This window comes from Neolamprologus multifasciatus, chromosome 5, assembly GCF_963576455.1.
Source record: "Neolamprologus multifasciatus chromosome 5, fNeoMul1.2, whole genome shotgun sequence".
NCBI lineage: Eukaryota > Metazoa > Chordata > Actinopteri > Cichliformes > Cichlidae > Neolamprologus > Neolamprologus multifasciatus.
The window spans coordinates 27,010,661-27,038,371 of NC_140443.1; the positions used below are offsets into that span (position 1 = coordinate 27,010,661).

Consider the following 27,711-nt stretch of genomic DNA (forward strand, 5'->3'; position numbering starts at 1 on the left):
TGCGTCCCTTCTCCCTCCGCTTGCGTCCGCAGATGAGCTATTTGGAGCAAGGGGAAGAATGCGCTACAGACATCTGCAAAGGATGCATTCTGGGTTTTGTACAAATTTGTGATCGCAATCACCCAAATGGAAGAAACAAAGGAGAGCTTCAAGATTGCCGATAGGCTGACGCTCGGTATCACTCGGATACTTGGTGTGTATGATTGTGATATGCATTGAGAGCGTTAGCTAGCAAAGCATTGAATTCTATGAAAAAATAGATTGTAATAAATGTCATGAACTTGTCCTTGCTGGGACAGAGAACATGCCTGGGGTGGTGGACGTGCGTTTCGCAGAAAGAGAGCCTGCAGAGAAGAGGAGTTTGCTGTCATGGGAGCAGGTGGGAAGGAAGATGCATGGTAGATGTCAGATATTGATATGGCAGTACAGTATACTTTTGTCATGTGTTATTCATCTTTTGTGTTTATTTGCCAGAAAAACACGTGTATATTACCAGAAGACCTGAGAGACTTCTATCTGACAACTGATGGCTTTACACTAACATGGAGCGTTAAACTAGACAGTAGGTGTCCTGATGTGGTCTGTCTACATTCACAGTGAGAAAAAAAAAAGTCTGTTTTTAAAGTAATGTTGTAAATGAAAATAGCACTGCAGCTTTTCTTATGTTCTTGGCACACAGCCCTCACTGTGTGGATGTGCTGTCTTTCAGGTGAGTGTGTTCCCTTAGGATGCATGATGATTAATAGTGTGGCCAGACTGTGCCCGCTGCTCCAGCCCGTGTCACTCTTCTCTCTGCCCAATGCGCCATCACTCGCTGACCTAGACTGGGAGGAGAGCGGCACAGAAAGTGGTAAATATTCACCTACCGGATCCTCATGTGGGATCCTCAATTACAACACGTCACTTTCAATTATGTTTGTTTACAGTACGTGTGCTCAGTTGTGCAGAAAGCAGGCTAATGAATGAGCTCTTGATTGGACCGTAAATATTTATTCAAGATTCATTAATGCTATCTGTCAGGGTCGGCGCGTGTGCCCGTCGCACCTCATTTCGACTCCCGGAGCCGCATCTTCGAGCTGGATTCCTGTGGTGGGAATGGCAAAGTGTGCCTAGTCTACAAAAATTGCACTCCAGGTGCTCTGCTTGTGTATTGTATCTTATAGGTTATAATATATATATATATATATACATTAAAAATATTTTTTTTAAATCTGAGTTCCTTAAGTTAATATCCTTGCTTTTTTTCAGGTGTGGTTGCTCAGAGAAGTGAAATATGGTTTCTAGACCGCTCTCTGTGCTGGCACTTTCTGACCACAACCTTTACCTCTTACTACCGACTGATGATAACCCATCTGGGTCTGCCTGAGTGGCAGTATCACTTCACCCCATATGGCCCCAGCCCTCAGGCTAAGGTAGTCAAAGTGTCTAATCTGTTTTTTTCAGAATATGTGCTGTGACATAAATTGTATTTTTAATATTTATTCATATTATTAACAACATGTGAGGCCATTGCAGTTGTATGAATACATTTTATTCAGGGTGATTCTTTCACAGTCTACTACAATACTGGCAAATGTAACATTTTAGTAAGTTAGCACAGCACTGAGTTTTAAGTTGCTTCCAGAGAGCATAATTATGTGCGTATGGTGCCATACATTCCACAGAATCAGATATAGCATTGCTGGCTCAGTTAGTAAATTAAGTAGTATTTTCAAAACACATTTGGTGTGGGTTTGTTTTTTTGTTTTTTTTCCATGTGTTACATAGATTATGTTAAATTATGTATATCTTGGTTGCTGCTGCAGCAGTGGGCATCCCTCTACCAGCCTCTGACTTTCAACTGTGAGCTCAGTTTGGCGGATCCTGCTGGGGATTTATATCTGAACAAGCTGGATCCTTCCAAGGCTTTCAAAGGCAAAGCCAAGGTCCCAGCCCCCAAGAAGAAGCAGTTGACACAGTGCAACTCAGGTGGCGCAGCCAAGGGCCAAAGCAATGCAGGAAGACAAAGTGGAGCAAAGCGGTGAGAAGGTACCCGTATGATGAAGACATTTCTACTAAAGACACCTTAACTGTCAGCATGACCAAATGTCTCCAGTTCCCTCAGGAGCTCGACTCAGTTTGACTTGGTGCTGTTTGACACGTTTGCCAAGGCTGAGTTGATATGTAGCCAGGGTTGTTGCTGGCTAGACACATTGGAAAGGTGATACAGTTATAGTACTAAAAGTGTTGAAGGCAAAAAATGTTTCTAAACTTTATATGTTTGAGGACACGATGGCAATTTCCATCACACTTGGCTTAGATGGTTAAAAATGAATCCCCCTCACATGTAGAAAGACACAATCCTGAATTTTATCCACCTTTTGATGCCAAGTGTTGCCAGAGTAATTAGTCTTTGAATTAACAGAGAGTTGTATCAGTGTATATTCAGTACTTATAAACTCATTTAATGTAATGTTCACTACTGACAGCTTATGGTTAAAAGAAATCATAAAATCAAAGCAGACAGATGTACAATATAACTGTACCACTGCTGTAACCAGAACCAGAGTTTATAAGTGCTGCTGTTTTCAGTGGGCTTGATTTCTGAATGCATTATGTAAATTCTACATGCAGCATGTAATACTGTAAAGTGCGGAAATGGCTAGATAACACATCTCTTTATATTAATAACTGTAAACTTAAGGAAACAAGAAGACTTAATGTAATGCTGTGTAGCTCACACCCTATATGTATTGATAATACGAACAGGTAATTGACAGGTTGAAAACTAATGTATAGGACTCAACAGATGCTTTTAGAGCTTCATTATGAAACATTAAACCACATAAGTGTGAAGACAAACCTAAAACGTGACCTGTTACATTGTAAAAGGACTACTAACTGGCCATTGTACTACTGCAGTGCCTCGTGAATACTGCTCTGTAATGTAAACTTCATAAATGAACACTGTTTCTAACACAGATTATTCATCATGAGTGAATTAATACCAAAGGTATATTTTAGCAGTTCAGGGCCACAGTGAGCCTCACTGCGAGGAAGGTCTCTGTGTTCAAATCCACAGAGTTTGCATGTTCTCCTGTGCCTGTGCGAGTTCTCACCAGATATTCTGGCTTCTTTCACAGACATTCACATCAGATTATCTGGTGACTCTAAACTGGCTGTAGGTTGTGAATGGTTATCTTGTGTTTGTTTCTCATGATTTCTACTTTGTTAAGTCTTCGCCACAGGTATGTCAAAACAACAAACCTCTATGAAAGCCAACAACGTAGTGCTTGCCCTAACCTGACGTGCGCCTCCCTTCATAAGCAACTATACATCGCACCAGATGGTCCGTTTAGTACCACTGATTCCTCTTGTGCATGTCTGGCTACGTTTTTGTGGCTGGCACTGCATCTAATAGATCGGGACATGATCACACACACCACGCACAAGCCTGAATACCCGCAACAACATCAGCCGCATACGTAGGTAAACCCTGTCGACCCTACAAAGAATCACCAGAGAAGTTTAATTCAGCCAATACCCCTGCCACAGACCCCACCTACCGATTCTAAATTGGGTAAGCGCTTTAGATAATGGCTCTTGTAACACAAGTATAAAGCTCAGTAGACCCAATCTCACATCTACAGTTTTGGTTCAAGTACTTTTTAGTATGTACATTTTGTCTGTAGGCTGCTGTGCACAAGAATGCTAGAAAGAAAAATGTCTGTATTTGGTTTTGTCGCTGTCCTTTCAAGCGGTGAGGAGTCATCTCCTACTGTGTGTTAGATTTTCAAAAAAATATATGATCCCAGTGTATGGGGGCTGTTTGCTTCTCTTTGCACACCCTTAAGTTTTTCCACAGTTGTGGAAGTAGTCCCCTGTTGAGTGTTAAAGTGAATGATATTTATGTCTTCTAAGGTTACATAAGCTGCTATTGCAGTAATAAAAACAACATGAGTGAGCGAGTGTGGTTTTGTCAATTTTTCATCTTTAAAGTGACCGTATGTTTGTCTCAAACCTTTTTTATTGTAGCGTATAGTAACGAGCACAGTGAGTCAAAATGTCTAATAGTGTATATCTTATATGTATTGTAGTCTATCATTTACACTAACTCTAGAAGAATAATTCAGGGATGGGCAATTAATTTTCCCAAGAGACCACAATTAGGGTCTAATTGTAACATCTACTCTTACCAGTAGCAGCTTATAAAGGAATAATTAATATTGAGCAGAACTGAGTTCATCTTATTGGTCCAGCCCTCCACAACAGTCTCGGTTTCCCATGTTGCCACTTGGGAAAATTAACTCACCACACCCAGCTTAAGTTGATGTTGAAATTGTGTAAAACACAGTGAGCATTTTTGATTTAAACAAATCTTTATTTCACTCCCTGTTTGCTAATCATCTTCTGTCTCCCATCTAACAAGTTAGTTTTGGGCTTTTTAACCCTTTACCTTCATTGAATGTTGCATCTTCATAGAGCTATTCACATAGCTGTCAACTTAGCTAGGGTGTCACACACACATATTTTCAGTGGAATTTATCTCTTTATCCAGAGGGACAGCTTCTTCAACCATCTCTCCACCCGCTTCAGAGAGGTGTGGGTGATGCAGTTCCACAACAGCCTTGTATAGCCCTGCTCCAAGGACTCCTCCAATAGGGGGGGCAACTAGAGGCACCCACCACCATCCATTTCCAGCCCTACACAGATAAAGGCAGCAAACCACAAAAAAGTAAATAGTTAATTAATAATGAAAAGTAGTTGGGGGGTTATTCTTGACTAATCCTTGATTAAGGTGGAAAGAGCAAAAGAAAATGATATGGCCTTTTTGTGTACCTGAACACATCAGATCCCCAGCCTGCCATGGCAGTGAAAACCCTGGGTGCGATGTCTCTGGTGGGGTTGATGGCATAGCCACTGTTGCTACCCAAAGAAATGCCAATGAGAAGCACCAGGAAACCCGCAAATGCAGGCTCACTTCCTGCTGGCGCTGGTTTGTTCTTCTGGTCGGATAGAGCCATAAGGCACAGTAGTAGCATCGCTGTGCCAAATACCTTCCCCAGACACACACATAGAACAAAAACATCAGTCCGGAAAGATAACCGTGTAGAAAGCCATCCAGTAAAGGAAATCATTCATGCTGATTATGTCTGATGATGGAGAGTTGTAACTATGAAGCTTTAGTTGACTTTCAGTGCTACCTGGTCAAAAAATCCAGCTATCAGAGAGAGGTATGGAGCAGGATAGGTGGCAAAGATACCAGCAGTGGCCTTCTCACCAGTCACAGTCAGGTTTCCTCTACAGTAGTCATGAATGGCTTCTGCAAACGTATCACACAGATAAATCGTGATAGTTGTGTGACTCCAAGAAATCGCAGCAATACTGGGATGTGTTTTTTTGGTACAAAAAACACAATAACTTCAGTAACAGTACCTCCAGATCTGTATGAGTTGTTTTCCATGTGGTTTTTATAATACTTGTTCTAGGAGGTTTGCCGCTTAAGACACATGATGGTGCAATACAGCCTAGTGGGCCTCTTCATAATGTGTTCCAGATGTGTAGATGCAGAAAAACATCAGATAAGCTTTAAATTTAAATCATGCATGGGCCGATTTCCTGAGACTTTGCTTCTTTGTTCTTGAACCTTAAAGTGACCTAGATACCTATTTTTTTAACACATACTGTTGCGTTTCCTCACCATAGTAGACAGCATAAATTGTCCCTGCTGCAAGAAATGATCCCAATAGCTGTGCCGAAATATAAAGAGGTAGCATCTTCCATGGGAGGCGGCGAAACACACACATTGTGAATGATACAGCTCCATTCATATGAGCCCCTGAAACAGATCAAAAGAGCAAAATATGACTGCTGAACAACAATTGGAAAGCATTTCATAGGTTTTGATGTCGTCATCTTTCATACCCGAGATCTTCCCTCCAACATGAGACCCCATGGCAACAGCCAGTCCAAAACCCAGGTTGATGCTGAGGTACTGTCCAAAAGCTCCCTGACCGGTCACTACCTGGGCCACAGACCCCAAACCCAATGACTGGAGACAAAGAGAACCCATATATCATTTATGCAGTCAAACATAGAAATAGATTACAAGAAATACTTTCCAGGAAGCTTATTTCACAACGTAAGAAATGTTTGAGGCAAACTGTGATTAAGTGCTGGCAGCCAGATTCTTTTGTAATCTACAACAGCAGTTTCTCACTGTAAAAAATCTTATAGTATAACACTGTCAGCTGTTTGGTTGCTATTATTCTGCCACTTTAAATCTAATAGTAATGATTGTAAAACATCTGTAAAATATCTCAATTTACTGTAAATATTTGGCTATAAAAACAAACTCATCCTGAGATCCTTGTCTTGTTGACATATGACAAGATATCAGCTCATCAATGTATCAGCCACCACTACACTGAATGCTGCCAGGATGCGAGGAGTTGGACCACAGTTACAGTCTTGAAGCAACATAAACATAATTTCCTGTACAGCTTTTCCCTCTCCAGCAATGGAATTGTCTAACAAAACATTTTTTAAAAATTCTGTGCACCATCTTGATATGATGTAGGGAAAGCCACTCAACAAATATATAGTGTGCATCCAGAAAGTATTCACAGCCTTTGCAAAATATTTTGTTGAAGCACCTTTGGCTGCAATTACAGCCTCAAGCCTTTTGTTTTTGGTGAACCAGCACTCCATATTCAACTTGGTGGAGCTTGAGAGGCTCTACAGTAATTTTCGGACAGGTTCCTTCCCTCTGGCTGGGCTGCTTAAGGACATTTGCAGAGCTGTGCCAAAGCCGCTCCTTTGTCATCTTGGCTTTGTGCTTAGGGTCGTTGTCTTGTTGGAAGAGAGCTGCTTCGCCCAATCCAAAATCCAGAGCTCTTGGGAGCACATTATCATGCAGGATGTCTCTGTATATTGCACATTCATTCATTCAAGTTCCTGCTGCTGAAAAACATCCCACAGCATGATGCTGCCACCATTTTACTACTGAGTTCAAATTTTACTTCATCAGACCAGAGGATTTGGTTTCTCATGGTATGAGGGTCCTTTAGGTGCTTTTTGGCATATCCCAGGTGGGCTGTCATTTGACTTTTACTGAGAAGTAGCTTCTGTCTGGTTACTACCACACTGGCCTGATTGGTGAAGTGCTACAGAAATGGTTGTACTTCTGGAAGGTTTTCCTCTCTCTACAGAGCAACACTGGAGCTCTGTCAGAGTGACCATTGGGTTCTTCATTAGCTTCCTAACTATGGCTATTCCAAAATGGAATAACCTGGAGCCAGATAATTGAGGCTCTGTGCCTTGAAACTGTCCTGTCTCGGAGGTCTCCAGACAATTTCTTGGACATCATGGCTTGGTTTTTGCTCTGACATGCACTGTCAACTGTGGGACATCATACAAACTGGTGTGTGCCTCTCCAAATCATGTCCAGTTGGCTGACTTTACCACAGGTGGAAGTTGTCGAAACACCAGTGGAACATCAGAGGCTCAGTGGACACTCAATTTTGAGTGTCACGACAAATGTGGTGAATACTAATGTACATGTTATAGTTTTGCTTTTTTTTATTTTTATATCTATTTTTAAACATTTCAAGTTTGTTTTTTATTTACCTTTGTCATTATGGAGTATTGTGTTTTGAATTTTTTAGGTGAAAAATGAATTGAATCCATTTTGGAATATCACTGTAACATGACAAAAATGTGGAAGCGCTGTGAATACTTTCTGGATGCACTGGATGTAAACAAGAAGCACTCTGAGAGTTTAAACCTCTACAACGCAGCTCACTCTCTGGGCAGAATTTACTTTTAAGAGAATAGTATAATTCAGTTTATTTTCTTTGTTCACACTCATTTTTGTTCTCACATGTTTTAAAACTGTATACGGTACTACGGTACTATATGTTCACAATACACATCACACTTGTAAGCGTCATAGTTTCTAAGTTATAAGGTTTTTTTGTAACTTTTCAACCGATGAATAATTTAATTCTCCTAGAAGGCTTTAGTGAATGTAAGCCAGATTTTAATGCCATATTAACATGATCTTATCTACACGCCTAGAAAGTGTTATCAGAATTGAGCTGTCTTGCTTACAGACAGATTGACACGCACGCAAATGCTACCAAAAGAATAACCTCTCTGGTGGAGGTAAGTAGCAAAAAGCCAGTTAAGTTTTTTGGGAGGTTTTTTTTTTGTTTGTTTGTTTTAATTATTTCTAGAAGTACCTTAGTTTTAAACATACTGTGTAAGTAACATTTTCTTTCTTACTTAAAAGTTAAAAGGCTGAGTTGCACAATTAATTTTCATTTTAATTATGGTACTGCACAAATGTAAAAGACACCACACTACTGAATTATCTTGCTTTTAACTCAGTGCAAGCGGCTGTGTTATCAGGGTAAAAAAAATGCTGACACTGAAAAACTGTAGCCGTTCTCTCAGGAAACAGGAAAAGTGTGGTTCCTCCAACGAAGTCACGAGTATTTTGTTTATGTCAGGATTCCTAATTACAAACACAGTAAGTGCAATTCTTTTGTGCTCACATTCAGGCATTTACGCTTCCCATGTTCATCATGTTATCACTGCATGTGTTTTTCTTCCAGGCTTCTAAGTAAAAGGTTTATTGTAACAGCTGACAGCTGACAGCTGACGTGTGACTTCTGGAAACCTCTTCAGCTGGCTCGCTGCCTGACTATTACTCTATAATAATACTACATTCTCAGGTTCATTCACTGAAACTGACAATGTGACTGTTAATAGTGCTTATGTGTGTGTATTTGAGAGAATGTTGCAACTTATCAGGATAAAGAGCACGACATTAATGATTAATAGCATATGGGTGCTACAGATAAGCAATTAGGTTCTAAACAGAAAGAAGACCCGATAAATTAAAAGTCAAAATGTCAGCGGAATCATGGATTTGAGAGGTGCTTTTACAGTTTTTAATGAAATATTACATATTATTATTTGAAAGCATATGACACTTCAGAAATCTTGTGATAATACTGTATTCTTACCATCATGACATATGTGCTAAGTGATTCAGCAAGTCCCACACGAATGAGTTCATTCTTTAGCCAAACTTTGGATCGAGTTACTTTACCTCCCCTCTGCTGAAACACCCCGGGTTTTACTGACTGCGCCAAGTCCTTCATTTCTTCTTCTTCTACTTTTTCTTCCTCTTCTTCTCTCCTTCCTACCTCAGGACTTTTTTTCCCTTTTTAAATGAGAAAAAAAACTACACATTCAGCCTTGGTTGAAAAATTTATGAAGTGTCTGGCACACAGTACTTTGCAAACAAGACCAACTTTTTGTCTCCTGACCTCAAAAGTTACCCTTTTTCCACTCACTTACCTAATTGTGTTTCTCAGTCTCTCTTTGTCACTCACATCCATTGGAAGTTGTCCACAATTTAAAGGCTTCAACACACTCTCACCCACCTCCACCCCCTTCTTCTCTCCCCTCCCCCTGGAAATGGCCAAAGATACAGTGACACACACCCTGCTGTGCTTGATTATCTGTCAGATTTGTCATAATAAAAACACTTTAAATACATCTGTGGAGTACTTTATTCAGAACTGAAACTCATTACAAGTTAACTTACTAAAAGGCTGAATAAGATGTTTTTTAATTTCTTTATTTTTTATATTATTATTTATGGCTTTTACAGCAACAAAAAGCTACCTTGAAATTATTATGTAGACTTTGTTTAATTGTTCCATGTTGTTTTGTGCATGTTCTGTATACTTCTGATTATGTGAAATGCACTTAACATCTACACTTACACTTTGCACCTTGCATTACTGAAGTGGGTTCAAAACAGCATAAACTATTGATTGAAGCAAGGCTGCTACAGTAACACACTATCTGGACTTCACAGTAGCATTACAAAGTCCACACATGCTTTTTCTACCCTAAATAAGCAAAAGAAACACAACAACAAAAACTGAAAAGTAGATTACGATGGCTACAACTTTGGAAGTTTGTAGGTGATAAAAGTTGATCAATACACACAAAGCTGCAAAATCTGATTTTCACCAATACTCATTACTTCAGTATAAATGTGGTATTTATTGATTTCAGCTGTTTCAGATTTGTTTATTTTATTGATCGCACAAAAAAGGGCAATTCAGCGCACAGCTTGCTCACACAGTCATAAACAACCTAACCAAACCTGAGTCTGTAGTAAATGGCGTGACAGTGTGGATTGCCATGAAATTTTATGTTCATGTTCCCTGAAAAGTTAATTGTAATGTCTTTGATCTTTGAAAACAATGCTACGTTTATTCAATCTTAGTATGCTTAAATGTGCACTCAGCCTGACTAATGATGTTTATAGTTTAGGGCTGCAAGGATTCATTGCATAATTCGAATAACTCGATGATAAAAAATTTAAAAAAAAGTCCTCGAGGCAAATTTTTCGACGCTTCGTTTAAATTCTATATAAACGTTTCACCCACATTTGGGAATAAAATAGACCTGCGATAAACATGTATCTAGGAGCATGTATGTGAATACAGATTTTGACAACAATAAGCCCAGGCAGGCCCTGGTTTGTAAAAAGAAATACTGATAATATGCAGATGAACTGTTAATTTAGTCTGATACCATGTTTAAATTAGCCCACTTTCTATCACTGTAGCCCGTGACACTTGCAACAAACAGGGGTGAGTCTAAAGGGGGGGCATGGGTTGTCTGCAGATTGTGTCAGAGCTCTGTGTGCGGGCAGGCGGAGGTGATCCGAAAGCAGTACTCAAATTGCAGCTGAAAACCATAGCTTTATTGCTGGCGATAAACAAAACATGAACTGAAAACAGACCGCTGAAAACAGAAACACACAGGCACAATCTGAGGCTACGATTAGCAGAGAGCAAAGGCAAACACAGGGGAGTAATTAGAGAGTGGAAAACAGGAGGGAGACACAGCTGGGAGGGATTAGGGCTAACGAGACAGGGGGAGCGAAGCTAGACACACAGACATAAGACATAACCCTTCAAAATAAAACAGGAAACAATTCAGAAAGACGCAGACTAAGAAACGCGGACTTACACAGAGGGAACACACGGGCAGAAAAGACTAAGAACTAAACCTAAACTAAACATGAGGGCATAAGAACTAAACCTAAGAACTAAACCCTAAACCGGAATAAGCTGGAACATAGAATAATAATGATCAACACAGGATAGCTAAAGAATCAGAACATTAATTATAATACAGAAGAATACCAAAGACATAAGAAACAGAAAATGCTGGATCAGAATGACCCAGAACTGAGACAGATTGTTCAAAATGCTGCAGCTAGGCTTCTGACCAAAACATCTAAGTACTCACATGTGACCCATTTGTTATTTAGCATACAAGGCTGAGACCTAAGGGAGACAGAGCTGTTGCCACTGTGGCTCCCAGACGGTGCAACTCTCTCCCGCTGAGCATAAGATCTGTGGACTCAGTAGTCTCTTTTAAAAAACAACTAAAAACACATCTTTTTAGAATTGCATTGCGTTAACTTTTGTCTGTTTTTGTTTTATAATTCGTTATCTCTGTGTGAAGCACTTTGTGATCTTTTATCCATAATGCAACGGTCTGGCTGGCAGATCGTGGGGATATGGGGGAATGAGGACCCAAAACGCATGGTTCTGCGATGCAAACAGTGCACTTTATTTACAGTGAAGGCTGTAAACACAATAACTCCCCGTTGCTCCCATGAATCCCGTGTCTGTGCTCCCCTCCGACGCCTGTGCTCGTGCTCCCCGCTGTTGTGTTCTCGCACACCCTGTGCGTGCTGCCGTTCTGGTCCACTCTTCCACCAGGGGGAAAAACCACAAAAACAGCCATCAACACCAACCCCGGCAGGCATACACGAACTGCACCGTCGTACACTGACACACACTAACTTGGGTAGACAACTCAATGATCCGGCGCTGGTGGGAGCTCCAACACTCTCCTAAGTAGCTCCCCCGACGAGCCCTGACCACCAACAGGTGTGTGGCAGGAACTTCAGGTGTGGCCAGTCCTCCTGCAGGGCCACACCCATCAGGCCTGCATGTGGCTGTTCAGGGACAGAGTCTTATCATATGTCGGTTGTTTGGTCCAGATGGTGTCCTGATTCGTAATTTGAGGTGGAGACATACGACTGGAGGTCCATAGTGGGTCAAACAATGATTTTATTAAAACACATATGATATACACATATGGGAAGCCGAGCACGAACTCACACAGCATCGATCTTCCTCGAACAGTGTTGGGGAGTAACGGAATACATGTACCGCCGTTACGTATTTAAAATACAAAATATGAGTAACTGTATTCCGTTACAGTTACCGTTTAAAAAGGTGGTATTTAGAATACAGTTACTTTGTTGAAATAAATGGATTACACGGCGGTACGTCCCTGTTTCATATTGTGGCGGGTCAGGCCTGTTTGGGTTTTGTTTGACAGCTACGTTCTGTTGTTCCAGGCGGCAGCGTTACGGTTGCCATGGTTACAGGGTGACGTTCTCTCTCTGCGTGTTTCCTGGGTGAGAGAGCGCCTGTTGTTGTTGTTGTGCTAAGCTAATAGGCAGAATGCTACAGGTATAGCTCTAAAGAATGTAGCATCATAGGCAGTGTAGTCCGTGCTGCAGGGAGAATGGACCATACCCGTTATTTGTCTGTGAGCGAGGGAGGGAGAAAAAGGAAAAGTACGAGCTGTCATCGAGCTAAAACGGGAGCTGGAAGCATGTAAATATAATAATAACCACTGCAGCCAAGAAGAGTGCCAGACGAGGCCAGTTGTAAGTAAGCTATTAAGACTCGACTGTACACCGTGTTCGTGTTTTCCTCCAAAAACAAGTTCTGTTGGAGCAGCCGTTCAACGCCTCTCTCTTGCTGGCAAAGTTGACCCAGACAACAAAGTAAAGCTATTTTTCGGCTACGAGCCCGACACAGAACCCACCGTATTAGCCAGAGGTCCCTTTACTACGGTTCGGAGCCGCGGACCTTCAGTAACAGTAATAAATCACAGCAATAGTACATTCACGTAGTTGTAAACAGCATGATAATATATTAAGTAATCCAAAGTATTCAGAATACGTTACTCTCATTGAGTAATGTAACGGAATACGTTACAGAATACATTTTGGGGCATGTATTCTGTATTCTGTAATGGAATACATTTTAAAAGTAACCTTCCCAACACTGTCCTCGAACAATACATGGGGTGTCATATATATACGAAAATAGTGCGTCACAAGCAGATAATCAACAAGCATAAGTTCCAGTAAGTTTCCAGAGATCCTAGGACCTATTCTAAAAAAGAGCATTTCCTTCCTTTGTTCCTTCACTATCGCCAGATGCGTCCTGTTATTTCCCTTATCTGTGGAACCAAACTGTCACGTATGCAGGTACACCTTGCAGTTGCGAGCAAAACATAGTACACATGTATGCGCAGGCACCCTGTGTGTGTCCTGACCTCAGTGCATGACCTTACTCAACAAACAAAGACATTTCAGAAGCATACTGCCTGACTCAGTTTGAGTCATGTGTTACCAGGCAGACTTCAATGCAACATGAGGGCACACAGGCCTTTATTCTATTTCTACATAATATGTGGTGAATTGTAAGCATGTATGCAGTCTTTCATTAGCCCAGTAGGTATTCCAATTGATCGATCAAACTCACGCTGACCGAAGCTTCCGACCATTATCAACTGAGCTTCAACTCTGCAATTAGCACAAAAATGCAATATGTGTATAACATGATTACAGCTGCACCTGCAATGAAAGATTATTATGTAACTCAGCTAACACCTGAAATACAAACTTTAATGTAACATCAACAGTTTCAATAAATGCTCTAATCAAATGATGATAACTCATAAGTGATAATAAATCATAAGTGATGCAACAGTAATAATAATGATTATGAATAGTAACAGTAAAATAATTTTCTCATCCCGACAATGGGACAATTTATATGGAAATGAGAGCAAATAAGATTTTCATGGCGAATGATCAAAATTTGCCATGACGCCACGGCCACACCCTTGTCTGAAAACTCAAAAGCTCTGCAATTTAATATGGCCCAGGTGTGTCGTTGACACTGACCAAATATGAAGCATATACGATCAAATTGCAAGGAGGAGTTCACAAAAGTACAAGGCCTGGAAATGGCAAAATCAGATACAAAATGTCACCTTCAATCCAAAATGGCGGACTTCCTGTTGGGTGTGCATCAATGGTCCCAATGACTTTTTTGTTTGTCTCAGCATGATACACGTGTGGGCCAAATTTCATTCATGTAGCTCAAACTATGTGTTCCTAGGGTTGCATTTCACAACGCATATGTGGCGCTCCAGAGCCATTTTCCAATGCTCATATGTAAAACCTTTAAAATACGAAATTTTTCACCAGACCTGACATGTGTGCAAAATTTCATGAGTTTCTGAGCATGTTAAAGCCCTCAAAAAGGCACTTGTTTTACCTGAATAAGAAGAAGAAGAAACGGAGCAGATACAATAGGGCACAGGTGTCGAACTCCAGGCCTCGAGGGCCGGTATCCTGCAGGTTTTAGATGTGTCCTTGATCCAACACAGCTGATTTAAATGGCTAAATGACCTCCTCAACATGTCTTGAAGTTCTCCAGAAGCCTGGTAATGAACTAATTATTTCATTCAGGTGTGTTGACCCACGGTTATATCTAAAACCTGCAGGACACCGGCCCTCGAGGCCTGGAGTTCGACACCCCTGCAATAGGGCCTTCGCACTCTCGGTGCTCAGGCCCTAATAAAACCCATAGGTTAGACAAAAAGAGGCAAAAAAGCACCCCTGGACAAACCCCACCAGACATACTGGACTGTATGTCCAGTATGTCTGGTGTCGGTGGGATTCTTTATTCCTCCCACCGTCCAAAGACATGCAGCTTGTGGGGATAGGTTAATTGATTAATCCAAATTGCCCAAAGGTGTGAATACGCGAGTGAATGTGAGCACAAATGGTTGTCTGTCTCTGTGTGTTAGCCAGTGTTGGGAAGGTTACTTTTAAAATGTATTCCATTACAGAATACAGAATACATGCCCCAAAATGTATTCTGTAACGTATTCCGTTACGTTACTCAATGAGAGTAACGTATTCTGAATACTTTGGATTACTTAATATATGCTGTTTACAACTATGAATGTACTATTGCTGTGATTTATTACTGTTACTGACGGTCCGCAGCTCTGAACCGTAGTAAAGGGACCTCTGGCTAATACGGTGGGTTCTGTGTTGGGCTCGTAGCCGAAAACTAGCTTTACTTTGTTGTCTGGGTCAACTTTGCTAGCGAGAGACGGAGAGAGACGTTGAAAGACTGCTCCAACGGAACTTGTTGTTTTTGGAGGAAAAAACGAACACGGTGTACAGTCGAGTCTTAATAGCTTACTTACAACTGGGCTCGTCAGGCTCTCTTCTTGGCTGCAGTGGTTATTATTATATTTACATGCTTCCAGCTCCCGTTTTTGCTCGATGACAGCTCGTACTTGTCCTTTTTCTCCCTCCCTCACTCACAGACACATAACGTGTATGGCAGTCCATTCTCCCTGCAGCACGGACTACACTGCCTATGATGCTACATTCTTTAGAGCTATACCGGTAGCATTCTGCCTATTAGCTTAGCACAACAACAACAACAACAACACCCTGTAACCATGGCAACCGTAACGCTGCCGCCTGGAACAACAGAACGTAGCTGTCAAACAAAACCCAAACAGGCCTGACCCGCCACAATATGAAACAGGAAAGTACCGCCGTGTAATCCATTTATTTCAAAAAAGTAACTGTATTCTAAATACCACCTTTTTAAACGGTAACTGTAACGGAATACAGTTACTCATATTTTGTATTTTAAATACGTAACGGGGGTACATGTATTCCGTTACTCCCCAACATTGGTGTTAGCCCTGCGACAGACTGGCGACCTGTCAAGGGTGTACCCCGCCTCTCGCCCTATGACAGCTGATATAGGCTCCAGCATCCCCCGCGACCCTGAAAAGGATAAGCGGAAGCGAATGGATGGATGAATGTTTGGATAGTTTCATCTGTTATCCAGCACTAAACTAAGAATTTTTACAAATTTTAATCCTATGAAAATAGTGTTTACCTCTGAAGCTCCCTCACGCTAAAGATTAAAATTAAAATATTATTCACTTCTTAACATGAACTATTAATTTTGATTCAAATGAAACTGAAACATATCTAATCAAAGGTTTATTTATTCAAATAATTAATTCTTAGGAAAAATGTACTTGCTATTAACAATCAAGTAAACTTCATTACACCAGATTCCATTAAATGTTGCACTTTTGTAACAAAATTACATGACATTGAATTAGCTAAAATCAGCAGTTTGGGCAGTGAAACATTTGATCTGCCATGGTAATCAAACTGCATATCCCACTTCCTCTGAACCAGGAATGTCAAACACAAGGCCTTGGGGCCAGGATCAGCTGGGAAAAGACCCCAGTGTAAAGGAATGCACTGATTTAGGAGTTTTAACTGTATTTTCATAGGTTTTTGAGTGTTTGCCACTAATAAAGAGAAAAGAGTTTTTGCACTCTACTATGCACACTACTGTGCACGTTTCTATCTTCTACATACTCAATCATTCTGCTCATGGTAGTCTAAGGAGCTTGGTTTCACAAAACGTAAAGAATTCCAGTCACTTTGCTTCCAAGCTCCTTAGAGTAAATGTGTATTTACACTGACAGAAATTGGAGTTTCGCTGGTTCGGTATGCTTAATATCAAAGTGGGCTGTATGAGGCCCACCAAGATGTAAAAGGAATTTGACAGCCCTGCTCCAGTTGAATGACCTTGCATCCCTATGTTGGTTCAGTTCCTGCAAAATCATAATTAAAATATTTGTCTGGGACCATCTTTGCAATGACCCAAAACAACTTGTTAAAGAGAAAGTGTACCTACCTAATGCCAAATGTGTATGATTTAAAGTGGGTCATGTATTTGTTCTCACTGATGTGAGCTCATGGACATATGGAAGAGCTATGGATAGGACCGTGTGTTCAGCTTTAATGTGTTCCATTAAAACTGCATCTGGTAGAGCAATTACATCCATATGCTTGAACTTTTGCTTACTTGTCTCTTATTCTGCAAACTGGTGAGATGCCATGTCGATCAGGGCTCCAAAAATCAAGCTTAATTTGAATAAATGAACACTTCCGTCGTTCACCAGCCCAGATGGTTTGAATATGGATAAAGAGGCTGTCTGTTTAAATGTAATTTCCGAGCTAGCTCTGCAGACTAAACCTGACCGCTGAATCACGGGTCGCATTTTTCTGCTCTTACAAATCTCCAAAGTTTATAGAGAGACGATAACAAAAGCTAGACTGTGCAAGGAAGAAAAAACAAAACAACTTCAACTCCTCTTCCGATGCAAGATTGAACCACGTGCTTGGATAGTTGAATCATAACGCGCCTACTTAAAGCGGTGAGAAGAGGGAAAGCAGTCTATTTCTTTCCCGCGGACGTTAGACTCATCGGCAGGATGATGGCTTGGCTGGGTTTCTTCTATCACCCATTCTGGGCTGTTTCGACGGCGCTGCTGGCTGCTGTTGTTCGCCTGCAGATGCGAAACCGCTGGAATCCACAAACCTGCGCCGTGCGGCTGACAGGGAAGACTGCTATAGTGACGGGAGCCAATACTGGTTGGTTGAATATTAAGAGCCACTAACACAGAGCTGCAGGCGTAGTTTGGTGTTAAAATTCTGAATTCTTGAGGTCTTTTTGTTGTTTGTTTGGGGGGCTTTTTTTTTTTTTTTTTTATTGTGTGTGTGTGTGTGTTGTGTGTGTGTGTTGGGGGGGGGGGGGGGGGGGGGGGGGGGGGGGGGGGGCTTCACATTCCATGGCTATGAAGGGTTATCAACCAATTGTGATCCCAGGGTGTGTCACCACTAAATTAAGGGTCTCATTTACAGGAATTACAGGAAATAACAAGGTAGTAGCAAGAACATGAAGAGAGGCTGTATTTGTTGCACTTCAAAAAAGAAAAAAAATTACACTGAAGAGCGGCCGACATGCTTCGATGTTTAAGATCATGTAAAAATCTGTCAGAGATTCTGCATGACGGCGACTTAAATTAAAGTTAACTCTGTGGTAAAATGGAGTGGTTCTAACTCCAGCTTTCAATCCTCTCAGCTCTCAGACACTTACATGTGTGCATTCAGTATCCCTGCTGTTTGAAGTTATTAGGGGGCTTTTGTGGTCTTAGAATATAGTTCCCATTGCTGTTCATCATGACCAGTACCACGATCTATGCATCTATCTATATGCATCTATTTTAAAGTCATTCTAAACCTAAAATACTAAATCTCATTCTTCGGGAGTTGCAGTGCTGCACTAATATAGATAAGGTGACCTTGAAGCATGTTAATGGTTTACTTGGAAGTTTAAAAAAATCGAAAAATTCCTTTTATTACTCCAGATCAAAGGGTGTTCAACAAAGGATCATCTAAAATTTCACCTACATTAAACATTTATTCAAGGACTAATAATCTAACCTATGACTTCTTGCGCCTTTATTAAATCTAAAGGTAACAGAGTTGTTTAGAGAATAGGAGAAGCACTAAAACCAGTATAGTAAAAATGTAGGAGGTAGAGGCAACAATGATTAGGAAGGAGACATTCAATTTTCATGCCCATGTCAAAAAGACCCTTTCAGTTTGTTTGGTTTTTCTTTCTGTTTTTTTTTTTTTTTTGGGGGGGGGGGGGGGGGGGGGTTGTCATTATATCGCAGTTGTTTTTCCTGTCATTCTAGGGCTTGATGTATAGGCTTGTGGCAAGAGTAGGACCCTAACACAGGATTTGGAAACACAAGGGAATAAAAACACAATGCCCTGGGGCAATGACCCAGGTCATTGTGTTTTGAGTTCAAAATTCTGGATCAGTAACCCAGAGGCCATGACACGTCCAAATGTTTAATGACTTTGTCAGTCTGGAGTGATCACATCACTGTTTTCTGTGTTTTAAAAAAAATACAAATATCGTGGGGTCCCTGAGGACCTCAATCAAAAGTATCCGTATCCCTACTCAGTCTTAAGATGGATTTCTTCACTTAATGTTTGGCATGGATGTTAAACTAAAGCATCACACAGTATCAAGGGGTACAGTCATTTTAAAAGAAAACGCTATTATATATTATTTTCTATTGTTCTTAAGGTAATTTACTCTGATGTCCTAAGGAAGTTTATGCAGTTGGTAGTCTATGCCTGTTAAATATTTCAGTATGAGGGTTAAATTGTAACTTTATCCACTTTGTTACTAAGAGCCATATAATCTGTTACCATTTCTTTGGTTAAATGGACACAAAACATTGCCAATGTCAGCACAGTCTGTCAGGCATAAATGTGTATGTGTGCAACGACAAGATTATTCCACAAAGAGCTAAAAAATTCTGGGAAATGTCTGATTATCAACAGCCTCATTTTTTACCATTACCCAAATATGTTTTGGGGTTTTTTTTTAGAATACAGTCAAAGAAACACAATAGAACACTTTCAAAGTAGAAAGAGAGTAGAAACACAGAAAAGACTGCAACCATTTCAGTCTAACACACTGGATTATCTCTGTGTATATAAATATACAAATATGTGTATACTTAAACACCCATCTTCCGGGTTCTGAGGAATTAAAACACATTTTCCAGTTATGCGGGGATAAGAGCGTGGGAATAAGTAAAAGCACTGAAAACATTAATACTCGCTTTGTGAACTGGAAGATGTGATATAAATAATCTGCTTATTAAGTCTATGTTGGGTCTAATTCAGACCCCGCTGATCCCAGAACTTATTCCCATGAAAGAAAGACAAGGCAACAGCGATCGATCTTTTTACTTGCAAGGGAGGCTTGTCGGTACCTTAGCACATCACAAAAATGACCTCTCCGACTGCCCCCTCTCGCTCCCTTTTATTGGCAACGTTCACACAATAAACAATAGTTTACAACACGTACCTTCCCCACGTAACCCCCCTTGGTTACAAAGACAAGGCACTGTGTGTGTGTGTGTGTGTGTGTGTGTGTGTGTGTGTGTGTGTGTGTGTGTGTGTGTGTGTGTGTGTGTTAGACCTCCTGCTGACCAAAGGGTCGTAACGCAGGAAGCTTACATCAAAAGCACAAGGATGATAAAAGACTACAGCCCTACAGCCCCCCACCTAGAACCTCGAGAATCTGGGGAGGGGAGGACAGAAAGAATTCCTTTCACAGAATTAAAACAATGTACAAATGGCAAACATAAAAATGACAATATCTCACCCTAACAGTCTATCCAACAGTTTTAGTCTGAATTTGCACTTACAAAGTGACCCAAAGACAAGGTCACTGTTAAAGGTGCTTTTGTAGCTCTTTGGAATGCTCGAATGCTACTGTGACCTCAATAAAAGACTGAGGTAGAATATTTAGTTCAGTGCAGTGAAGGTAATAATACCAGACTGTAAGATAAACAATCAGACACAGTGGGAAAGACTCACTGTATTATTTGTGGTTTTTGTAATTTTGGTCATTATAGGAGTCTCTAAATCAAAGTTACTGATGACAATTATTACCTGATGTAGCGTTGCTTATGACTTATTTAATAAAAAACTTAGCAACATATTTCTGACTAAAGTGTGTTTAATTAAATTTAAACAAACTGATTCCACACAATATGGAGCTAGCAAAGAAGTCTCTCCCGTGTGTGTGTGTGTGTCTGCTACACTGATACACTCTCTATGATGGATAATTGAAAGCAAATGACAATTAGTGGAAATGTGGAAGTGTTTGTGGTTTAGATTTGTCTTTCTGAAGTTTTCCTTGCTGCTAATTTAAATGACTTCAAAGGAAGATATCTCACTGAGTGTGTACCTTTTTAAAAATCCTCTTAGCACACATGTGCTCAGCATATGTGGTGTCGAAATTGAGGCCCGTTTGTAAATTATTCCAGATGATAACATGTGCACGAAGATGACAAAAAAAATGTTGCTTAATAAAACAAGTTTGCCCATAAGCTGCAGTGGATCATCCAGCAAAAGATAATTCAGCTCCACAGTTCCTGACCGGAACATCAAAGTCATCCACCAACCAGACGTTCGTGGAAAGTGAGAGTTGTGGGAAACCGTAAGAATTGGGACTTGATTAAAACGTGATTTAGAGTGTGTAAAGCGAAGACCCAAAATGCAGAATGCCAAGACCAAATCTAAAACAAAACGCAAGCCACATATCTCAGTTGAAGATCGTCTGAACAAAAACCCAGAATAGAAGCTAAAATGTCCCATTTACAAAGTAACAGTATCCAGGCAATACAGTGAAACACATGTGGCACTGTTTATACGAAGACGCATTGAGGGTAGTCATGGGAAACAGGTGGGGAATGTGAAACAGCTTAAATTAATTATGTATAAAAAGACAAAGAGCACAACCAGTTACCAAAATAAAATAGGACGCCATCACTGAAATAGACAGATGTGACACTAACACACACAGACTTGACATAGAATGACATGGGGGGAAGAAAGCTGGGGGGGAAAAATCACATAAACAACTACACTAAATCGACGCTAACAAGAATTCAAATGGAAATGAACAGAAGCTACAAACTAAAAAATCCAAATGCATGAAAATCAAATATAACAATAAATGACCCAACTAAGTCCACAAAACTCTGGGTCTATGATCCAGGATCGTGACAGGATTACTATTAGTGTTAGAAGCCTAGTTTCTTTTATGCTGATTTACACTAATTGGGGGTTCTAAACTGTGAAATGTAATTGTCCTGTAATGTTCTCTTAATAAAGAGTAGAATTTGTGTAGTAATGTAGAATTAAAACATCAATTTGTGTAGAATTACACAAATTGATAATGGATCCAAATTGCAGGTCTTAAAGACCTCTACTATGAAATCAAAACCAATTGCAAGTTTGCATTTGAGAAATAGACGCTCTATCTGCTTTTACAATTATGCTTAAAACTTTCCTTTTTGACAAAGTTTATCGTTAGGGCTTGATCAGGCGACCTTGAAGTCTATAACCTCCTCTTCCATGGTTTACCTTTTATCTATTTCTCTCTGCTCTCTCCTCTTTCCTTTCACCCTCAACGTGATGCAGCAGCTAGCTCTCAGAACCTGGTTAATAATAAAACAAGTTTTTTCCTTCCCACTGTAGCCAACTTCTTGCTCAGAGGTGGTTGTGTTATTGTTGGGGATTCTTTCAACACTCCAGGATCAGTTCAAATTGCCTTGAGATGACTGTTGTTGTGAAATGGCACTATAGAAATAATAAAGTTGAATTTAGTTGCAACAAAAACCTGACATGATGCTCTCAAACAAAACTGTTTCCCTCTAAGGTTTAGGAGAGGAAATATTGTCCTTTCAGTTCTAAATGTTAAAGGGGTTTGGTTGTAATGGAGAACTGTTTAAAGATTGCATCATTTCATCATTTATATGTTTTAAAACCACTAATATGCAATATACATACATATATGTGTGTATAAAACATGTCACAGTTTCTGAGCAATAAAGATCTGCTTCAGTCTGCTTAAACTGCATATCTGCAAGCAAATGCAAGCAAACACAGAACAAATGCCCAGATAATGTGAAAACTCCTTAAACTTAGAATAAAATCATAACGTTTGTTTTAGGTTTTAGACCTTATGCAAATCTGTCTTTTGATTAATCTGTTATTTAAGCATATTTCAACAAGTAATATTTTGTTTTGTTCCACTCTGCTAGGGATTGGAAAGTTCATTGCCCTGGACTTTGCACGTCGTGGGGCTCGTGTTATCTTGGCTTGTCGGAGCGAGGCAAGGGGCACAGCAGCACTTAACGAAATTAGGGAAAAAACAGGAAACTTGGATGTACATCTGCGTCTGGTGGACCTTTCCTGTATGGACTCTGTCCGAGCATTTGCTGAGAGGATTCTTAAAGAGGAGAAGGCGCTGCACATCCTCGTCAACAATGCTGCAGTATCAGGTGATACAAGCAGAGCCGGTCCGAGGATTTCAACACAACCACCAAATCACGCTCACTGCTCATAACTAGATGAAGATGAGCACATACACACAAACTAGAAATAGGCAAATGAATTACATTTCTTATTTTATTTGAAACTGTTTGGGAAAAATATATTCAAATATGGAAAAAAAAATCTAAATTTTAAATATTAATGGCAACATTTTTACAAGATAAAAGCAACACTGTTGTACATCACAAGGTCAAACCTGGAAGAATTTGGGACAATTTGAGCGTTCCATTTGGACATTTTGTGTTAAAATAGTAAACTAACACACGATGTTGTGAGATGTAGCAAAAAAAGCTAGCTATTATAAATTATCAATGAAAACGCAGCTCTACTAAAGTTGGCAAGCAAACAGCAAGTAAGGCTTGTTCTAATGTAAAACACATCAGCTGGCCAGGGACTATATTCAATTTAATTTGTTGAAAATTAAAAGCCAGCTCTAATATGCATAACAACAAAAACACACAAAAGCATGTCTGTTTGGGTTTTTTTGTTTAGTGAGTGAATCATTGAACAACAATTTCATCAAGCATGACAGCAGGGATTGAGGAGATGCACACAGAAATCAGGGGCCTAAACAAATGGATCAATGTCGTGACTGGATACAGAAAGCAACGCTTCGCAATAGCTAAACAATCTAGAACAGGGTGCCAAACATAAGGCCTAATAAAGACTCCAACCAGGTCTGCTGGACGTCTTTGGAAAATTTGAAGGATGGCATATATTTTGCACCTAAAGTGTATTTTCATCAATTTTACACATTTACACAGATCTCCCCCACAGCCATTCATACCACACCAAAGTAATAAAGTAATAGATAAACAATAAACCACAGAAAAGCTCCTGTTTCTTTTTCACAGCTATACAATTTTGTGTGTCCGCAGTAAAATAGATAAATAGATAAATAAAATATGACAAATGTCTGTGAATTAACAAAAACTTTCTGCTTTATAATTACTGGACAGTTTAGACAATGGGCTATCAGAACTTGTTCTGTAATTTTACACATTACTTTACATTACAACTCAAAGAATTGTGCTAACAGATTTCTTTCTTTTACTACAGTAGGATTTCTTTTTTATGTAAAGCAAACTGAGACATGCTGTTTAAATAGCACTTCTTTTTCTTATATTGTCATATTTCAGAGATTAAATGTGCAGTTGAACTACTTTACACTGACATAAAGGGGAGTTTTGATGGTCGCTTACGATTAAATTGAAACACATATGTGTCCCACGATCTAAAATCAATTTGACATCCCCGATCTCGAATTTGTATGGCAGACTTTGCAGGGCAGCAACACAAATATTTACAAGTACAATTCTGAAAAAGTTGGAATGCTGTGCAAATGTAAATAAAACAGAGTACAACGATTTGCAAATGTCATAAACCAATATTTTATTTTAGAAGATAGAACGCGTAAACATTTAAAGTATGGGGGGGGGGTGGGGTTACCATCCCTTCTTCTTTTAACAACAGTCTATAAATGTCTGGGGACATTGAATGCATCAAACTGAAGAGCTGCTGGACTTTTTGGCAAGGAATGTTGTCCCATTCTTGTCTGATAAAGTATTCTAGCTGCTAATTTCATGATATGCCCAATATTTTCAACACTTCCCATCTTTACTTCTGAGAAACTCTGCCTCTTTAAGATGCTATTTTTATTCCCATTCATGTTATCATGTTGCTTCATCTGTTTCTTTTTAGCACCACTATGTTCTATGTTCCATTGCCAAACAAAGCGGAGATTTGTAAATCGTTGCATTATGTAAGCAGGGTTCCAACTTTCTGAAGTTGTCTTGTGCTAAAACACCACACAGAGTATCAGAGAGTGGTACACGGTGTGCCAGCCTTGTGCTAGACATCAAGCTTAGAAAACCTAGTCTGATTTATGACATCAACTTTTAGATCAACTTTTAATTCTAGGGATTTAACTTTTTATCAATCAGGTTTACCGAGGAACATAACCAAAGACGGATTTGAGGAATCTTTTGCTACTAACCACCTGGGACCTTTTCTTCTCACCAACCTGCTGCTGGGTAAGACTGTGGGGTCTGTTTAACACAGCGGATGTACTGTGTTGAGAAAACGAAATGCATAATACACTACTGCCTGCAGGTCAGGTCATTCTAAATATCTGCCATTTTTTTGGTGTCTCTTCTTCTCATCGTATCCTTGCTGCCACAATGTGTTTCATATTGTTTCCAGACCTGATGAAGAGTTCGTCTCCATCCCGTATCGTCAGCGTCAGCTCAGTCAACCACAAGAGGGGTAAAGTGGACTTTTCTAATTTTCACGGCAAGAACCTGACCTATCGCATGGATCAAGTCTACAACAACACTAAGCTGCACAATATCATCTGTACCAACGAGCTAGCACGCAGACTAAAAGGCACAGGTAGGCTACAGGAAAGCAAATATTATGAATGTACAGGAGGGATCTCTCCCATTGGAACAGCACTGAAAGAAAATAAATGACAAAATAAGAAGCAGTAACAAAAGATGGATGATGATCACATTCAGATTTAAAAATACACATAAGCCACGGCTTTATGTGATTTAAATAATACTGCACTCTGATGATGATCAGTCTTTAAAAATTATTCTCATAGGACCATTGTTTGTCTTTACTGGGCTTCCTGCTCCTCTCTGTATTTGTCATGTTTGCCCCATACATTATACAGTAGTTTGTCTGTTTTTCTAAGAAATCTGAAAGATGAAACTGGCCTTAAATATTCATAAAATATGCTGGTAAAATACTGAGAGATTCTAGATTCTAGAAAGTATTGCAAATTAAACTTTCATTTTCAGTTTTTGCATCATGCTGAAAGTCAATCTAGCAATCATTAGAGTCTGAACGGTGACTTGTTGGGTGATGTTATTTCATTACAGAAAAAGTCTCATATAGGTCCGCACCTGAACTTCAGTTTGTACCATCAAAAACAGGCCAGCTCCACCTGCTTCACCCACTCCAGCCTCTAATACTTAGGATAAAATTAATTTCTCAACATCCTATCAAACCCTCAGTGCTTACCTTTTCAGTGACCGTCTCAGTGTTGTTTTTGTTTTTTGTTGTACTTTTGTCATTACATAGATGTAACTGCAAACTCCGTCCACCCCGGTATTGTGATGACAGAAGTAATGAGACACTATTCGTTTTGGATCCGTTGGATTTTCCACTTCATTGGGTTTTTCTTTTTCAAGGTAAGTTGAAACAGGCAACCAAACTAAAATAAGATACCAAATCCAGACTGTTTCAATGATGGCACAAACCAAACTGCTAAAACTAGAATAACAAGTTCAAGCGCTAAAACATTTCACATATCTGTGGTTAAGTATAAAATAAAGCTTCCCTGCTGTAGGAATCTTAGGAATCCTTTGTTCTTATTCTTTGCTTTTTTTTCCCCCCTGTGGTTGTATCCTCATCTCTTTCATTTTTAGCCTTGTCTCTCAGATGTATACATCTGTTCTCGCATTTATATTGACATTTTAAACATGGGATAATCTGCTGCAAAGTGGGAAAAGAAAACTACAGTTAGGTCCACGACTTTTTGAACAGTGACACCAATTTTGTAACTTTACCTCTCTCAATCGCCAAAATAGATTTCATATTAAACAACTGAAGTGATTGAAGTGCAGACTTTTGCATTTTCCTATTATTGTCAAAGTCTACGATCAAGAGACACCTGGAATGGAAATACAGAACGTTTACAGCACAATACAAACCACTGGTAGCTTTTAGCGAGGCCAAATGCGGCTTTGCCAGAAAAGCTCTAAAGAGCCTACCCAGTGCAGTATTTGGTGCATTTGGTATTGTCCAAGGATTTTCACCCCCTTGAATTAATACTTCAGTCGGACATTGACTTAGCATTCACTGTGGTGGTGTATAGAGGCAGAATTATAGAAGTCCAAATACTTGCACCCGTAACTTTGCCTTACAATATATTGTAAGGAAAAGTTACATCATCTGTGACTTGTATCTGTAGTGTCATCCAGTGCTCAACAACTGGCTCTACTAGGCACAAAACAAGGCTGGGATTACATGTTTTCCAGCTGCATATTTGTAGCTCTAAGGATGTTTGTTGACCTTAATTTTCATGTTTCCTCTCCACCTTCCTAATCTCCCATCTCAGTCACCAGAAGCAGGGGCAGTGAGCACAATTTATTGTGCTGTAGCAGAGGAGCTGGAGGGTGTAACCGGGAAGTATGTTGATAGCGACTGTTCCCTGACTCTGCCTATCCCTTTAGCTCGGGACGCGGCCCTCGCGGTCAAGGACTTTGAATTCTGCGAAAGACTGACATCAAAGCTCTGAAACCACTAGCTGAGAGGGATTGATAACAAGAGGGGTCAAATTCCAAAGTCACACTGCACCTACTGCCTATGCAATTCTGCCACCACAATGTCTGATTTTTACTATTTTGCCTTAAGTAATTTGCATGCACATTTTCTTTAAATAACTGTATTTTTGTGAATAAAGTTTACCCAACATTGACCGCTCAGTGCAATTCTTTCTTTTTAAAGGAACATTTAGTGAAATCATACAAGTTGTGTCTGTGTCCCTTGGGATCATTGCTAAATAACTTAATGATAGAAATGATTTTTCAGAATATGCATTACGTCTGAGTAACTGTCATGCTATAAAGGGTTATGAATTTCCTTGAGGTTTGAGAGAAATCAGTTTCTCCTGGGAAAGAGGCTGACACCCT

General features: G+C 39.9%; 3 protein-coding genes across 3 annotated transcripts; 2 read left to right on the plus strand and 1 right to left on the minus strand.

Annotated features, from left to right (window-relative positions):
- Positions 1-5: 5 nt before the first annotated feature.
- Positions 6-6,950, plus strand: tpgs2 (tubulin polyglutamylase complex subunit 2). The gene is made up of 7 exons (XM_085160619.1): positions 6-193; positions 300-379; positions 475-562; positions 710-850; positions 1,021-1,134; positions 1,249-1,412; positions 1,806-6,950. The coding sequence occupies exons 1-7, from the start codon at positions 127-129 to the stop codon at positions 2,022-2,024; spliced, it is 873 nt and encodes a 290-aa protein (XP_085016745.1). The 5' UTR covers positions 6-126; the 3' UTR covers positions 2,025-6,950.
- aqp7 (aquaporin 7) lies at positions 4,340-9,445 on the minus strand. Its single transcript, XM_085160618.1, has 7 exons — positions 9,349-9,445; positions 9,012-9,211; positions 5,905-6,031; positions 5,681-5,818; positions 5,184-5,302; positions 4,819-5,036; positions 4,340-4,682 (listed from the first exon to the last, which is right to left on the minus strand). Exons 2-7 carry the CDS (start codon positions 9,147-9,149, stop codon positions 4,496-4,498), a joined length of 927 nt encoding a protein of 308 aa, XP_085016744.1. The 5' UTR covers positions 9,150-9,211; positions 9,349-9,445; the 3' UTR covers positions 4,340-4,495.
- Positions 9,446-17,264: 7,819 nt separating this feature from the next.
- LOC146518893 (retinol dehydrogenase 11) lies at positions 17,265-27,499 on the plus strand. Its single transcript, XM_085160617.1, has 6 exons — positions 17,265-17,668; positions 22,720-22,959; positions 24,955-25,044; positions 25,214-25,402; positions 26,099-26,208; positions 27,138-27,499. Exons 1-6 carry the CDS (start codon positions 17,509-17,511, stop codon positions 27,315-27,317), a joined length of 969 nt encoding a protein of 322 aa, XP_085016743.1. The 5' UTR covers positions 17,265-17,508; the 3' UTR covers positions 27,318-27,499.
- Positions 27,500-27,711: the final 212 nt, after the last annotated feature.

Coding starts and splice junctions, on each gene's coding strand:
- tpgs2 (XM_085160619.1), top strand. CDS start 127: ATGGAAGAAACAAAGGAGAGCTTCAAGATTGCCGATAGGCTGACGCTC. Junction 380..474: donor GTTTGCTGTCATGGGAGCAG/GTGGGAAGGAAG, acceptor TTTATTTGCCAG/AAAAACACGTGTATATTACC. Junction 1,135..1,248: donor CTACAAAAATTGCACTCCAG/GTGCTCTGCTTG, acceptor GCTTTTTTTCAG/GTGTGGTTGCTCAGAGAAGT.
- aqp7 (XM_085160618.1), bottom strand. CDS start 9,149: ATGAAGGACTTGGCGCAGTCAGTAAAACCCGGGGTGTTTCAGCAGAGG. Junction 5,303..5,680: donor AATTTATGCTGTCTACTATG/GTGAGGAAACGC, acceptor ATACGTTTGCAG/AAGCCATTCATGACTACTGT. Junction 4,683..4,818: donor TGGGGATCTGATGTGTTCAG/GTACACAAAAAG, acceptor TTATCTGTGTAG/GGCTGGAAATGGATGGTGGT.
- LOC146518893 (XM_085160617.1), top strand. CDS start 17,509: ATGATGGCTTGGCTGGGTTTCTTCTATCACCCATTCTGGGCTGTTTCG. Junction 22,960..24,954: donor CAACAATGCTGCAGTATCAG/GTGATACAAGCA, acceptor TTTATCAATCAG/GTTTACCGAGGAACATAACC. Junction 25,403..26,098: donor ACGCAGACTAAAAGGCACAG/GTAGGCTACAGG, acceptor GTCATTACATAG/ATGTAACTGCAAACTCCGTC.